This window comes from Meleagris gallopavo, chromosome 2 (assembly GCF_905368555.1).
Source record: "Meleagris gallopavo chromosome 2, MGAL_WU_HG_1.1, whole genome shotgun sequence".
NCBI lineage: Eukaryota > Metazoa > Chordata > Aves > Galliformes > Phasianidae > Meleagris > Meleagris gallopavo.
The window spans coordinates 104,248,382-104,264,786 of NC_139405.1; the positions used below are offsets into that span (position 1 = coordinate 104,248,382).

A 16,405-nucleotide genomic window follows, 5' to 3' on the forward strand; every position below is an offset into this window, starting at 1 on the left:
GTGGCATGGGCAGGGCTTTCTGTGTAAGCCTTCCTCTGTTCTTGAGAGACAAACAAGAGGAAGTGAAAGCAAGGTTGCAAAATTCGACTTCTTGGTTGCTTGTGGATGACTTCATAGACAAGCCTTTGGCCAACTCCTGTCTGTACGCACCTGGAGGTTGGAAGTCTTTGCAGAGCACAGGTGAGAGAAGCTGCCCATCGCAGGAGGGACCGTTTCCATCCACGGGTGCTCTCAGAGAGCAAATCTGAGCAGCCCATCGAGGTGTGCTCAGCTGCAACAACCATGGAAGCAAACACTTGGGGGTGGAGCTGGGGAAGTGACTCGACTGCAGACTCGCTCGGTTTTCCCTCATCGAGGGATTCCCGAGGCATCGGTGCAGCCCGGCACCTCTCGCGAGAGCTGCTCACGTGGCGGGGGCGTTGCCAGGGTAGCGGCGGGAGATTTAAACGGGTGCAAACCCGGAAGCGGCCCTTTTGATTGCCGAGGTTTGCTGCTTCGGAGCTGCCCCAGGCAGAGCTGAGGCGGCTGATCGCGGGGTGCATAGGGGACTCGCTCGGTTTTCCCTCATCCAGGGATTCCCGAGGCGTCGGAGCAGCCCGGCACCTCTCGCGAGAGCCACTCACGTGGCGGGGGCGTTGCCAGGGTAGCGGCTCTCCGTCCCCGCCTCCCTCCCCCACCCGCCCCCAATAAGAGCGTTGAAGAGGGCAGTGGCATGCCACTGGCCACCCAAACGGGGAGGAGGGGTTTTGTCTCTGTGAAGAGGGTGATAAGTGCGGTTGCACCTGTCAACGACCTGGTAAAAGAGCGAGGGCAGATACAGCACTTCCAGTAACGGGGCGGAGCTGTTAGTCACACTTGGTAACACTACTCTGATTGTGCTGGTGCTAGTGGGTCTGCTGGATTGCCATGGCTGTGTCCTGGCGGAAGGCTACTGCTAGGAAACATGCGAAGACCCAGACAGAGGTCCCCTGCACACGTAAGAGGAAGGCTGTAGCCAAGAAGAGTGTGGCGACCCAGACTGAGGTCCCAAAACAGCACGCTAGCGTTCAGGTTGCTGGCTGCAATGAGTGCCAGAGTCTGGCCCTTGAGGTGCCAGGCGATGGAGGCAACGCCTGTGTAAGGTGCGACCAGGTAAATGACCTTCTCAGTCTGGTGGCCTGCCTGAGGGAAGAGGTGGAGAGGCTGAGGACCATCAAGGACCGTGAAAAGGAAATTGACTGGTGGTGCCAGGCCCTATCGGCCCCGAGGTCCCAGCATGCGACTGTGGCTCCCTATGGGGCATGTGGCCTCCTGTCGCCTTGCAAACAAGTGACAGAGAGGAATCGACAGACAGACTGTGCTCCTGATACAGTGAGCCCCTAGTCTGCTCCTTCCCCTCACAATACTTATGTAGAACTAGGGGGTGTGGGACTGGGACAAAACTCTCTCCCAAAAGGGTGAGGTGATATCCACTGCTCAGTGGAGGAGCCTCTGCCCTGTTGTTGCCGACTAGAGTAAAGCTGTTTGAGAGAGAAGGACGGGTGGAAATAGGTACGTATTCTGCGTTGTGGGCGTTCCCTCCCCCTAGACCATGCTCGGCCCCCCAGGTGCCTCTGCGGAATAGATTTGAGGCCCTGGAACCCGAGGGAGAGGTGTGTGCAGGTGTGGAGGGAGGTCCACCCGTGAGGGTGCCTCGGGGGAAGCGGTCAACCCCGCGCCTCAAGACTTCCTCCACCCGGAAGGGTGGTTGTCATAGGCGACTCCCTGCTGCCCGAAGGCCCTATATGCTGGCCCGACCCTACCTGCAGAGAGGTGTGCTGCCTCCCTGGGGCACGAGTCAGAGACATTGCTAGGAGACTTCCCAGACTGATCTGCCCTTCTGACTACTATCCACTATTGATAGTACAGGCTGGCACTGAAGAAGTTGGTGAGAAAAGCCTGAAGGCTATCAAAGATGACTTCAGGGGACTGGGGCGGGTAGTTGAAGGATCAGGTGTGCAGGTGGTTATTACATCTGTACCTTCAGTGGCAGGAAACGATACTGGGATGAGCCTAAAAACCCATCTCTTGAACAAATGGCTTAGGAGTTGGTGCAAACGCAGGAGTTTTGGTTTTTTTGATCCTGGGGCAATTTACTCAGCACCTGGCATGATGGCTGCAAATGGATGCAGCCTGTCTCCATGGAGAAAGAGGGTTCTAGCTGAGGAACTGGCGGGACTTATTGACAGGTGTTTAAACTAGGTATGAAGGGGGAAGGGGACAAAATGAGGACCGCTGGGACTGAGGGGGCAGTTCGAGGCTCCAAACAGAACTTGATGGGTGGAGACAGTGGAGTTCAAAGGCTTGGAGAGGGGTGGGGGGATGCTGCTTCTCTTAAGTGCCTGTATACTAATGTGCGTAGCATGGGGAATAAACAGGAAGAGCTGGAGTTCTGCGTGCAGTCGCGAGGTCATGATCTCATTGCGATCATGGAGACGTGGTGGGACAGCTCACATGACTGGAATGTTGTCATGGAGGGCTGTGTGCTTTTTAGGAAAGATCGGCTGGCTAGGCGGGGTGGTGGAGTTGCTCTTTATGTGAGAGAGCAGCTAGAATGTACTGAACTTCACTTGGGGGAGAGTGATGTAGCAGTGGAGAGCTTATGGGTGAGAATCAAGGGGCAGGCTGGTAAGGGTGACACTGTTGTGGGGGTGTACTACAGGCCCCCTGATCAGGATGAGGAGGCTGATGAGGCCTTCCAAAAGCAACTGGATGTAGCATCACGTTCCCAGGCACTGGTGCGTATGGGGGACTTCAATTATCCAGATATTTGCTGGACGACCAACATAGCCAGGCACGCACGGTCCAGACGGTTCTTGCAGTGCGTTGAAGACAACTTTCTGATGCAGGTGGTGGAGGAACTGACGCGGGGAGGGGTGTTACTGGACCTTATTCTCACCAACAGGGATGGACTTGTTAAGGAAGTAAAGGTTGGGGGCAGTTTGGGTTGTAGTGATCACGAGATGGTGGAGTTCAAGATCCTGAGTGGAAGAAGCAAAGCAATAAGTAGGATTGCTACCCTGGACTTTAGGAGAGCCAACTTCCATCTGTTCCGGGACCTACTTGGAGCTATCCCGTGGGCTTGGGTGTTAGAAGGTAAAGGGGCCTCTGAGAGCTGGTCAGCATTTAAACAGCTCTTCTTCCAAGCTCAGGATCGGTGCGTCCCTGTGAGCAAGAAATCGGGAAAAGGTGGCAGGAGACCTGTGTGGATGAGCAAGGAGCTCATGCGCAAGCTCAAAGGAAAGAAGAAGGTCCATGAAATGTGGAAAGAGGGTCTGACCACTTGGGAAGAATATAGGAATGTAGTCAGGGCCTGCAGGGATGCAACGAGGAAGGCTAAAGCCTGTCTGGAATTGAATCTAGCTAAAGTGATAAAGGATAACAAGTATGTTAACAGCAAAAGGAAAACTAGAGAGAATGTGGGCCCCTTACTAAGTGAGGGGGGGTTCTGGTAACGGGGGATGCTGAGAAGGCAGAGATACTGAATGCCTTCTTTACTTCTGTCTTCAGTGAAAAGGCTCTCCCGCAGGAATCCCACACGCTGGAGGTTAGTGAGAGGGTCTGGGGAATGGGAGACTTCCCTTTAGTCAGGAAAGAGGATGTGCGTGAGCGCCTAGGCAGTACTAAGGTCCACAAGTCCATGGGACCTGATGGGGTGCATCCACGTGTGCTGAGGGAGCTGGCAGAGGTCATTGCCGAACCGCTCTCCATCATCTTTGAGAGGTCTTGGAGGGGAGGTCCCTGAAGACTGGAGGATAGCCAATGTCACTCTGGTCTTCAAAAAGGGCAAGAAGGAAGATCCGGGTAATTATAGGCCTGTCAGCCTCACCTCCGTCCCTGGAAAGGTGATGGAACAGCTTGTGCTGGATGCCATCTCCAGACAACTGGGAGAAAAGGAGGTTATCAGGGGTAGTCAGCATGGGTTCACCAAGGGGAGGTCGTGCTCGACCAACTTGGTGGCCTTCTATGATGCTGTCACATGCTGGGTGGATGGGGAAAGAGCGGTAGATGTAATCTACCTTGATTTTTAGAAAGGCATTTGATACTGTCTCCCACGACATCCTTATAACAAAGCTGAGGAAGTGTGGGATAGATGAGTGGACAGTGAGGTGGGTTGAGAACTGGCTGACTGGCAGAGCGCAGAGGGTCGTCGTTGGTGGTGCAGAGTCTGACTGGAGACCTGTAACCAGTGGTGTTCCCTGGGGGTCTGTGCTGGGTCCGGTCTTGTTCAACATCTTCATCAATGACCCTGATGAGGGGATAGTGGCCACCCTCAGCAAGTTTGCTGATGATACGAAGTTGGGAGGATTGGCTGACACGCCTGAAGGCTGTGCTGCCATTCAGCGAGACCTGGACAGGCTGGAGAGCTGGGCGGTAAGAAACCGGATGAGGTTCAACAAAAGCAAGTGTAGGGTCTTACACCTAGGGAGGAATAATTGCATGCACCAATACAGGCTGGGGGATGAGCTGCTGGAGAGGAGCTCTGCAGAGAGGGACCTGGGCGTCCTGGTGGACGACAGGTTGGCCATGGGCCAGCAGTGTGCCCTCGTGGCCAAAAAGGCCAATGGCATTCTGGGGTGCATTAAGAAGAGCATGTCCAGCAGGTCGAGGGAGGTGATCCTCCCTCTCTACTCTGCCCTGGTAAGGCCTCATCTGGAGTACTGTGTCCAGTTCTGGGCTCCCCAGTACAAAAAAGACAGGGATCTCTTGGAAAGAGTCCAGCGGAGGGCCACAAAGATGGTGAAGGGCCTGGAGCATCTCCCCCATGAAGAAAGGCTAAGTGAACTGGGTCTGTTTAGCCTTGAGAAAAGAAGACTGAGAGGGGACCTGATCCAGGTTTATAAATATCTGAGATGTGGCGGCCATAGCGGTGAGGCCAGTCTCTTTTCAGTGGTACGTGGAGACAGGACGAGGGGAAACGGACATAAGCTGCAGCACAGGAAGTTTCGCACGAATGTGGGTAAGAACTTCTTCACGGTGAGGTGACGGAGCACTGGAACAGGCTGCCCAGGGAGGTTGTGGAGTCTCCTTCTCTGGAGATATTCAAATCTCGCCTGGACGCCTACCTGTGCGACCTGGTGTAGGGAACCTGCTTTGGCAGGGGGGTTGGTCTCGATGATCTCTAGAGGTCCCTTCCAACCCCTACAATTCTGTGATTCTGTGAAGTGGGCTAGTGCTGCCTGCCCAAGCTTACTTGGGGAGATGCTCCTTGTGAGAGACAGCCCTGCAAGGGCAGCTGGCAAGGGCACTGCAGTTGAAGCATGAGCCATGCCTCCTCTCATGTGTGTGGGTTGATGATTAACCCAAAACATCATAAAAACAGGTGCATGGAGTTTCTTCTTCGATACCCAGAGTGACCCCTGGACAAATCAATCAGTCAGTGGCACTGCTGTGTCCAGGTGTGAGCAGGACACCTGGGGCTATGCTGGCACGAGGGTGTGACACCAGGCTGCATGATTCATACTTATCTCTTTTTTTCTCCCCCTGGTGGCTCTGGGAGCACAGAGCTGGTTGTAATTTAGCACGTCCTGGTGGTGGAAAGACTATGGAGGGATCCCATGGAAGGGCAGATCCTGATGGTGAGTGCGTATCTCTGTTCCCAAACCTTCTGCTTTCACTTCCTTGCAGGTTGCTACAGGGAAAGCTCTCCTTTAGATAGGTGGCAGGAGTCCGGAAGCCACAGCTTCTGTTTAATCTGCATTTCCTGGCAGAGGAATTGGCCTTCCAGAGCGTCTCCACCTCAGGCAGGGACAAACGGGAGGTTCAAGTTGGATATTAGGAAACATTTCTTCTCATAAAGAGCAGTGATGCAGTGGCACAGCTGCTCAGGGAGGTGGTGGGGTCACCATCCACGGAGGTGTTCCAGAACCGTGGGGATGTGGCACTGAGGGACGTGGGCAGTGGGCACGGTGGGGTGGGCTGGGGTTGGGTTTGGGGATCTCAGAGGTCTTTTCCAACCTGGATTACTCTGTGATTCTACTAGCACAAGGGAGTAGAGAAGGGCTCTGCCTGAGGTTTGCGTGTGCCTTCACCCAAACAAACACTCATTTCAGGGAGCTAGCTTTGTGGCACTGTTTCCTGCAAAACCTGAAACTGTGCACCAGGAAAAGAAAGGTAGAAAATAAAAAGGAGGAGCCAGCGAAAACAATGCACATGGTGATAAGTCACCTGGCAGCAGACAGGAGGTGAAGATGTGTCCTTGAGACTCCTGATACCATTTCTGCAGAAATATTGCAAACAGTTTTCACCCCCCTCTTGATTTCTACATGTTCAGGGCCAGTTTTGTAGCTTTTCTTTGCAGTGTGAAGTGTAAAGCCATCTACCTGCCTGCCATAGCTATCCAAGTGATGCTCCCGCTGTGGGCAGCCAGTACAGGGGAAGACACATGCATTACAAGTGGTGGAGACAGGAGAAGCTGTGGGTACCCCATCCCCAGAGGTGCCCAAGGCCATGGATGGGGCTTTGGTCTATGAAAGGTGTTCCTGTGGCAGGGGTTGATGTTGTGTGGGCTCTAGGGTCCCTTCCAACCCAAACCACTCTGGGATTCTACAGTTCTATGTATCCCATCCTCTTGGAGACTTGTGACCTAATGCTAGCTGATCTATCACACCAGCCCTGCTCTGCTCCTTCTGCTCTTTCTGTTGGTGTCCAATACAAACTCCATCCAGCAGCCATCTGCCTGACCAAGGGGATCTGGGGGCTGACATGAGGTTTGCTGTTGTGTCCCCACTTGGGCTGTTCTTGGGGTATTGGAAGCACAGATTCACATCTCTGTCCTTTCAGCTCCTTTCAGTGCAGATGGGGACAGTGCAGCTGTGACTCCTCGTAAGCAACCACGCTTGCAGTTGTCTTTCCAGCAGGAGGAACAGAAGACTCTCAGGAACTGTGAGTGCTGAGAGCCATGTGCGTGGCACCAGAGCTGGCCCAAGATTCAGAGAGGGGCTGCAGCCCTGTTCCTACACACTGGAATGACAACATAACCACATCTCCTTTCCAGATGAGAATATTGAGAGCAAGGCCAAAAAAATTATGAGCACCTCCTGTCAGAAGATGACCCATCTCTTTCTGCTGAAGGACATGCCTGGGCACCTGGCCTATCTCCGGTGAGTCTGTGGCCAAAGAGGCTCCACCAAACTTGCTTTCCTTTGGCAGCGCTCTGGTCTTGGCTCCAGGCTCAGCTCTGCTCTGAGGCTTTGACAGACACCAGTTACTAGGGAGAAAATTGAAAGTGGGAATCAGTGCTGGGATTGCTCTGGAGGGCGCGCTCCCAAAGGCAAAGCAGGTTGTGCCCTGGTGGCTCTGTGCCAAGGGGATGTTGAAGGATCCTTGCTGGCATCCCCTGGAGGTGTCAGGGAGGGATCGCTGGAGCCCCTGGAGCTGCTCACATTTTGGCATGGGGTCTCCAGGGTTTGGGGCAGGGAAATGAGTTGGAGAGCATGGGTTGTGCCTTAGTAATTAGTCCTTTTGTTGGGGATATCGCATCTTGCAAGGAGAAAACTCCCTCGATATCTGCATGTGCTGCAGTGGTCAGAATTTCTTGCACACCCCTTCCTCCAGGGACCGCCTCACCACTCTCGACTCCAGGCCTGCCTTGGAACCCCTCTACATTGGGCTCTTTGGGAGCAGTGGTGCGGGGAAGAGCACTCTGCTCAACACCATCCTGAACAAACGCTTCTTCCTCCCGGTGTCAGGGACCCGCACATGTACGTCCTGCCAGGTCCATGTCAGCGTATGCAGGAGCAAGCATTATGAAGCCAAGATTTTTCTCCTCTCAGATGAGGTAAGGGTGTATTCTGGGCCCTGCCCTGGAAGGGTGCTCAGCCCCATGGGGTTGGGGAGATCCCCCAGGAGGAGCTCCCACAGCTCTCTGATCCCTGTGCCAGAGCTTCAGCATCTGCCCAGCACTGCAGTGCTGCTCATGGGGCTCCAGACTGTGCCCAGTGTCCCTGGGCTGCCCTGGGCACTTCGGAGCAGAGCCTGGCTCCGTTCCTTTGCAACTTCTATGGAGATTTCTGGCCACGGGTCTCTGGCCGTGCTTGCAGACAAGAGGGAGCCTTGCAGCCCCCGCACCGCTGCTCCCCATTGCTCCCCACAACTGAAGCCGCTCCTGCCCCAACAAACTGGAACCATGGCGCTGCATAACGTGCTCCTCACTGCAGGACTGGAAGGAGGAGGTGAGGAACCTGGTCACGCTCCTGGAGAACAGACGTGAGAATAGTGAGATTGATGTCGATCTGGAGCATGCCATCAAAGTGCTGACGGCTATCTATGGGGAAGGAGCAGATGAAAAGTCTTATGAAGACCTGATGAGAACCAAGCCTGTGATCACTATTCCTCCTTCAAGAGTTATCACTCTGAGAAGCACAGAGGTGAGCACAGCACACAGCAATTCCCATATCTTTGTTTCCCTTGTCATGCTGTTTTGGTGGTTTGCTATTCGCAGGCTGCATGGAAGGTTTATCTCTATAGAGAATCTGTGAGTCGTTAGGTTGGAAGAGTGCTTTAAGTTCACCAAGTCCAACCATCACCCCGACAACCACCAAACCGTGTCCCTTAGTGCCACATCCACACATCTCTTAGATACCTCCAGGGATGGGGACCCCAGCACTGCCCTGGGCAGCCCCTTCCAGTGACTCACTGCCATCTCCATGAAGAAATTCTCCATAAGATCCAATCTAAACCTCCCCTGGCACAACTTGAGACCATTAATGGGGGGCAAACATTGAATTGCTCATGGTGTCCTAGGCCGAACACCTCGCCAATGAGCTGGATCCATACATCCGTAACCAGGATGGCCTTGAGGGGGTCGAGTCGGCGGGCAACTCCCAGTGCAGCGAGCAGATGCGGCTCTGGCCCCTCATCAAGCAGGTGCAAGTGACTCTCCCCCCATCTGACCTGGTGCCTGAAGGTGTCGTCTTTGTGGACATCCCTGGGACAGGTGATGCCAACAAGAAGAGGAATGAGATGTGGAAAGAGGTGAGTGGCACTGGGGGCAATGCAGTGGGGTGTGGAGCACTGGGGTTCTAACATAAGGGAGGTGCCCTCAGTGCTCATGCATCCTGCCTGATTCTTCTCCCCTTGTTCCCTCAAGAGCATCTTGCAGTGCACATCCGTATGGATCGTTGCTGATGTTGAACGTGTTTTTGGGGCTGCAGCACATGAAATCATGGTGCAAGAGGCAATTAAAGCTTGCCAGGTCGGCAAGTGCAGCGATATCACCTTTGTGATCACCAAGATGGATAAGATTGATGTGGATGAGTACTTGAGGTAGGCAGTGGCTGGTTCTGGGTTGCAGAAGGACCGGCTGCCTCATTCCCAGCGTGTGCTGCCTGTCCAGCTGCCTTCCCTACCAATAGGTCTCCTTTTATAATTATTACACATTCAAAAACCCTGGCACCCAAATCTGTGCCTGGGGTTTACTGCAGTACCCCATCACTCTACATCCCCTGTGCTTTTATTGTGGTCTTTCTGACCACCTTCCTCCTTTGGTACGGTGGCAGTGCTGTGGGCTGGCACCTTGCTGCCAGCTGACACCAGCACATGCTATAGGGTTCAACTTCACTGTATCTGCTAAAAGCCTTTTTTTTCTTCTTTTCATTTCCCAGGAGCCACCCAGAGGCTTCAGTGAGTATCTGCTGGTTGCTTTCAGAGATGGAAACCCACACCCCTTTTCTGAGTATTTCCATAGAGCAAAAATGCATAGTCTCTCTTTGAAGGATGGCTGCTGTCTCCCATGGATGTAATGGGGGGAGCACTGGTCCCTTGCTGGGAGGCTCTGCACTGGGGCTGCACCAGGCTTGCTTGCAGCTTTGCCTTGGTGCAAGGGGGATGTTCTCTTTATAACACTTACTACCATTTGCCATCTAGAGGGATGTAAGCAAGCGTGATGCCATTTTGGGGATGAAACAAGACCTGAAAGCAAGAATGACCAGAAAACTAAGGGAGAGGATGCAGGTAGAGTCATTCTATAGAGTTTGCTGGCTGTGAAGTATCATTTGGTCTTTATTTTGGTAACGAAAGCATTCAGTTACAGCGCTGATGTTAATGCATGTGTCTTTTCTCAAAAAATACATTAGCCCCCTTACAAAGATGTTTGCCTGGGACAGGATTGGGTTCACCCTGAGTAAGTTTGCAGATGACACCAAAATGGGAGGAATTGTCAATCTGCCTGAGAGTGGGAAGGCTCCACAGAGTGACATGGAGAGGCTGGATCAATGGGCTGAGGCCAATGGGATGAAGCTCAACAAGACCAAGTGCCGGGTCCTGAACTTTGGTCACAACAATCCCAGGCAATGCTACTCAGAAAGAGCAGTGATGCAGTGGCACAGTTGCCCAGGGAGGTGGTGGAGTCAACATCCCTGAAGGTGTTTGAGAACCATGGGAACGTGGCACTGAGGGACGTGGGCAGTGGGCATGGTGGGGTGGGTTGAGATTGGAGAGGTCTTTTTCAACCTGACTGATTCTATGATTCATGTTGCACATTGTTGTTGCATGCTTGCGTGTTTCAGAGGAATCTACCGAGTGATGCGGAGGTCCTGCAAAAGCAGGAACTGGTTTTCCCTGTCAGTGCCAAGGAGTATTGGGACCGCATAGACCTCAGGAGGGAGGATACAGGTATTGGGTGGGCTGGGGGTCTGCTGCAATCCTGCAGCCTTTGTACTGATATCTGATAGCAATGGGATATAAGATGCAATTCTATTATCTTTCAGAAATCATCGGGCTGAGAGCCCATATCAGGAGGCTCTACCTGGACACAAAACGAAGTCAGTTACAAGATTACATGAAAGAAATCCTTGCTGTCTTCTCTCTGGTGGATGTTTATCATTCCACACACCTCAGCCCGGTACGTCTGGTCGCAGCTGGAGGCAGTAGCACTAGCGTTGGCAAACAAATGTAGAACTACTCCTGTTGCCCTAAGTAGAGGTTTGCTACATGCATGGGTAAATTCAGCAGTGCCAAGAGATGAGGAGCATCCCTCAAATATAGAACACAGAAAACTGGGTACATCCAACTGTGAGGATGCACCAAGGCCAATGCATGCCTGCAAAGCCATTTTCTTGTTATCCACCTTGCTCCCTTTGGAGAGGGTGAAAAAGCAAGAAAGTTGCAGAGATTGAGAGAGCTTTGCCAGCCCTGCAGCCCCGTTGGCTGCTGTTCTTCTCATGTTTCTCATCTTCTCAACCCTCTCACATGGGGCCAACAAGAGGACAGGTTCTAGCTTCCCCTCTGCTCTCAGAGTTAACATTCAGGCTACCCAGGAGTTGCCAGGGAGGACAACGCTGGAGCCTGTTGACTTTGCAGTCAACAGCTGTGGCAAGGTTTATGCCACCTTGCTCTTGCAGAATCCATCTGTGAATAAGGATGAGCTCGACCTGTTCATGTCAGAGAAGATCCAGACTCTGAAGAAGGCTATTGAGGTCACTTTTGGGCACATGGATGTGCCTCTCATCAGTGGGGTGAAGTCTGCCCGAACCAAGTATAAGAGAAACATCGAGGAGATCTTCAAGGTGAGTGGCATAGGTTTCTCTGAGGCTGAATAAGATTATTACATTTTCTGTGCTGCAATTGCCATCACATCCAGTGACAGACTGCTCAGAGAAAGTGCTGATGCTCCATCCCTGGAGATGTTCAAAGGCAGGTTGGATGGGCCTTTGGGCACCCTGATCTGCTGGGAGTTGTTCCTGCCCGTGGCAGGGGTTGGAACTGAATGATCTTTAATGTGCCTTCCTACTCAAGCCATTCTATGATTCTTTGGTTCTATGATTCTTTGATTTATGATTCTTCGGTTCTGTGGTTGAGGACAAGGGGAAATGGTTTTAAGTTGAAGGAGGTAAGATTTAGTTTGGATGTCACCACAGTGTGAGAGTGGTGAGGTGCTGGAACAGGCTGCACAGAGAGGCCTGGAGGTGTTCAAGGCCAGGTTGGATGGGGAATCCTGGTCTGGTATTAAATGTGGAGGTTGGTGTCCCTGCATGTGGCAGGGGGGTTGGAGATTCATGATCCTTGAGGTCCCTTCCAACCTGGGCCATTCTGTGTGTGTGATTGTGTGGTTCTATTGTTGTGTGGTTCTATTGTTGTGTGGTTCTATTGTTGTGTGGTTCTATTGTTGTGTGGTTCTATTGTTGTGTGGTTCTATTGTTGTGTGGTTCTATTGTTGTGTGGTTCTATTGTTGTGTGGTTCTATTGTTGTGTGGTTCTATTGTTGTGTGGTTCTATTGTTGTGTGGTTCTATTGTTGTGTGGTTCTATTGTTGTGTGGTTCTATTGTTGTGTGGTTCTATTGTTGTGTGGTTCTATTGTCAGCTTGCTCTTGCTCACTGATCACTGGCAAATGTTTTTAAGTTTGTGGGTTAAGAGATAAGCTATGTTCTTGCTGCTATTCAGTGTTACTTTAGCTTAGCAATGAGAGTTTGAGTCCAGGGAAAGAAACATGGGCATGTTAAGGAGATGCCGTGCCTAAAGACAATAGCCAGTTGCCTGCCCATGTTGCTCCATGGCTACATGCCAACAGGACTGGCCAGGTCTTGGATGTGCACTGGATGGGGATGGTGTGGAGCCCAGGGATGGCTGGGATGGCTTGGCTGTCCTGCTGGGACACAGAGAGGCATGGGAGGCCCACCATCTGAGCATGGGTTTCTCCTCCAGCTAGTGAAGGAAGAAGTAGCTTCACGAGGTAGTATTGGCCTTATTTTGTTTTAGTTTAGGAAGCTCTGCAGTTGCACAAGAAGAGCTTGGCCCTTGGGGCAATACTGCTGCTGGGGATTCTATTCATGCCAGCTGTTTTTCTCCCTCTGCAGAAAGGCGAAACATCCTCTGGCTTCCACAGGACCCTGAAAGCTGTGTGTGTGAGGGAGGGAGTGTATGTGTCCCGTGTCTTCAATCGCATAGACATCAACAACTGCCTGGCTGAGCCCATCTATGCAGAAATTGGGGTGATGTTTGCAAACATATTCAGGTGAGAATGGTGGGTGAGCAGGGAGTGATCTTGGAAACTCAAAGAAAAGAGTTTTCCTGGAAAGACTCGGCAGACAACCTGGTTTGGGAAGCATAAGGCTCTATATTTCTTCCTCTCCAAGAAACTGAGATAGCATTATGTTGTCTAGTCACTGGACAAACTAAAGATGCCCCACCATAATTCACCTACTTACACAAAATATTTGATGGATTTATCATGGAATCATTACAGTTGAGAAAGACCTCTACAATCAATCATCAAGTTCAACCTCCAACCCAATCTCACTATGCCCACTAGCCATGACCATACATAAAATCATAGAACCATTTAGGTTGGAGAAGATCACCATCACCAACCCCAACCCATTCCCACCATGCCAACTGACCATGTCAGTGCCACAGCAACTTGCTCCTCTCTCCTTCTCTGTGTCCTCTGCCTTGGGACTCCCCAGCTGCCCTGTCCCATGAACTCTCCTGTGCCTGGCCAAGCAGGGCCCAGGAGGGACAGCAAGGTGGGGAAAGCCTGCTGGGATCTAACAATCATTGTGGTCTCACACACACAGAAATCAGGCACTCACAAGGACCAGCCTGCAGACTTCAATCAATGAGTTCAGCGAGGAGATAAAAGACAAACTTAAGGACTTTGGGATGGTTACAAACATGGACATGTCCAAGCTCAACTTCCTCAAGCAAGAGGTGAGTTTAAGATGGGGGAAAGACTCAGAGGATGCAGAGTAGGGCAAAATCAGAGCTGCAGTGTGTAAGCAGCTTTGGATGGAGATCTGGAGCACCCTCTAACAACCAGCTTCAGGGGTAGTAGAATTGTTTTTCATGCTGATCCAGTGAGTTTCATCCACAGAATGACCCACTATGTTTGGCAGATGCCTTGCCTAGAGGTAGTGGAAAGTAAATGGGAACCCCAGGCGAGCAGATCAGGATGGATCTGATGCCAAGCTGCAGAACTGATAACAAAGGCCCATGCTGCAGGGTGCTCCTAGGGGGAGGGTTCACGGGGTGCAAATTCAGGGTGTGATGCATGCCTTGGAGGCCATGCTATTGAATGAACAGCCTGAAGACAGGCTCACTGCTCCTGCTGCTGGCCACTGAGGGTTTGGAGATGCTGTAAATGCTCTGCATTAATTCCTGCAGATCGACATCATAATGAGAGCTATAGATAGAGAAATTCTTTTGAAAAAGAAGGCTATCTATGAATCTCTTGAGTGGACCATCCAAACCATCCTGTTGCCGTGTTATAAAGGTAGGACTGGTTCTCCATCTAGCTAACTCTTTGTCTGAGGCTGTGAGTTCACTGTATGGCCATGGACACATTTTCCCAGCTCGGATGAGACTTCTCAGTACAGAGCCTGAATTCTCCGAAGGAGGATGTGTAAATCTGTGCTGATGTGTGACGCACTCAGCAGGTCACAGTCTTCCTAGCAGGAAAGAAAGCATTTGAGTGCCAAACTCTATTGCAGCAATTCCTTGTGTTTTTGGTATCTTTGTCCCATCCCACAATGGGTATGGCCTGAAGGGCTTTGGAAGGAGGTTTTGCTGTTGGATATATGAACACGTAACTCTGGGAAGAGGGAGATCAAGAGGTAGAAGTCTACCAACAGAGGGTTCATGGGCTTTAACACATGCTTTACATCTGAATACCACTCCAGCTCCTCTTTAAAGGCCTTCTATGTATTAGGAGAAAGTTCTTCTCCAAAAGAGCAGTGCTGCAGTGGCCCAGGGAGGTGGTGGGGTCACCAAACCTGGAGGTGTTCCAGAACCATGGGGATGTGGCACTGAGGGATGTGGGCAGTGGGCACGGTGGGGTGATTTGGGGATCTTGGAGGTCTTTTCCAACCTGAATGATTTGATGATTCCATGATTTTGATGTTTCCCACCATTGCATAACAGAGGCTGCTAATATACGTGGGAAGGATACCTGTGCGCGAATCAAAGCCACGCTGATGCAGAACATTGAGCTGGAGGTGCGGAAGGCAATGTTTGAAAAAGCAAAGGAGAGGATGATGAGTCAGTTCCAGGATCTGACTGTGAGTCGTGCTGCAAAAATTGCTGTTGGAAGACCAGGCTGTGTGAGCAGAAATTGGGATGGACGAGCAATGGTCTAGGGGGCATGGTGGTGATGGGTTGATGGTTGGACTTGGTCATCGTAAAGGTCGTCTCCAACCACAATGGTTCTATGATGCTATGACTCGATCCCCTCGTTTGCTGTGAGCTCTTACTTTGTTCCATTCGTTTCCTGATTTCTGTCTCTGCTCTCTTCCTCCTTACCGTGCTTCCCCAGCAAGCATCTTGGCCGTGGCAATACCATCACTCGCATTCCCCTGTTGGCCATCCCAGCAGAATGACACTCATGCTCTCTGGTTGCAGGAGCAGATCACCTCCAAGCTCAGCAAGGACTTCCTCAGCATGCTGGGCATCGCGTTCTGCCAGAACGACCAGCTGATGAACGCACTGCCGGGTATGGGCTGGGCTCTGACTGGGCCACAAGTGCTGCGACGGATGTGGGGTGTGCACATCCCTGGGGCATTGCATCTCTCCCTTCATCCGTACTTCACATGTTAGCATTCCATTAAGGAAAACATCTATATCGACTCTTTTCCTTTCAGATTTTCAGGGGGAATGCCAAGAAATCCAGAATTTGCTGAGTACACTGTGACAACTGGAATGACCAGAAAGGTCCTGCAAGAAGAAGCTCTCAATTTGTTTTTTAGCTTTTTTTTTTTTTTTTATGTTTATTGCTTTTTAATCTGTTCATTGCTTTTCTACGGTGGCCAGCTTGCAAGGGGGGGGATTTAAAAGAAGTTAAGGGTTCAATGGAGCAGGCTTCTAAGGATCCAGGAAGGTGTGGCTCTCTTTTGAGTCCGTGGCAAATCCCAGCCCTCCTTGGGCTTTCCCCCTCGCTGGCCTTGGTGCTTGCTGGAGGTGCCACCACACGTGGACGTGTGTCAGGGAACAGAACCACCAATTACGTGTATGTGACTGATTGCATTTGTATGAAACAGTCATTACAGGTCGGGTGTAGGTTTTTTTTTGTACTTCTTTTTTTTACAAAGCTGAATGCCTTTTCCCAGTGCCTTTCAGTTCTCAGGTAGAAGCCAGCAGAGACAGACTGATGTCTATCTGAAGCAACGCTGCAGCCCTGCCCAGGGAACCGGGCTGTGTGGTGCACGGAGACACCCACAAAAGGGCAACTCTGCTGGAAGTTCTTTGCCTGAGATCTAATAAAACATATCGCACAATAAAAGATACAGCTTGGTGCCAGAGTGTGCGTGGTGCCATAGCACGGTGTGCAGCAGTGCCGGAGGGACCAACAGTGCCGTAGCACGGAGCAGTGCCATAGCACGGAGCAATGCCTTACAGCGGTGCCCCCGCCCCATGGCCTCACCCTCCTGTTGCCCCCCTCCTCTCCGCTGCCCGCC

General features: G+C 51.7%; 1 protein-coding gene across 4 annotated transcripts; it reads left to right on the plus strand.

Annotated features, from left to right (window-relative positions):
• The first annotated feature begins 11 nt into the window (after positions 1-11).
• On the plus strand, positions 12-16,247 carry LOC104910032 (nuclear GTPase SLIP-GC-like). 4 transcript variants are annotated; one of them, XM_085218217.1, is made up of 20 exons: positions 12-180; positions 4,910-4,978; positions 5,524-5,597; positions 6,802-6,903; positions 7,016-7,121; positions 7,576-7,798; positions 8,178-8,387; positions 8,764-8,994; positions 9,110-9,285; positions 9,624-9,642; positions 9,886-9,972; positions 10,527-10,632; positions 10,728-10,861; positions 11,361-11,525; positions 12,815-12,972; positions 13,535-13,667; positions 14,121-14,229; positions 14,877-15,013; positions 15,268-15,444; positions 15,593-16,247. In XM_085218217.1, exons 3-19 carry the CDS (start codon positions 5,564-5,566, stop codon positions 15,427-15,429), a joined length of 2,292 nt encoding a protein of 763 aa, XP_085074343.1. In that variant the 5' UTR covers positions 12-180; positions 4,910-4,978; positions 5,524-5,563; the 3' UTR covers positions 15,430-15,444; positions 15,593-16,247. The 4 variants fall into 4 exon arrangements, with proteins under 4 accessions (XP_085074343.1, XP_085074342.1, XP_085074344.1 ...); XM_085218216.1 differs by lacking the exon at positions 4,910-4,978; XM_085218218.1 differs by lacking the exon at positions 4,910-4,978 and having other exon boundaries at positions 14-180; positions 15,354-15,444.
• The last annotated feature ends 158 nt before the right edge of the window (positions 16,248-16,405 follow it).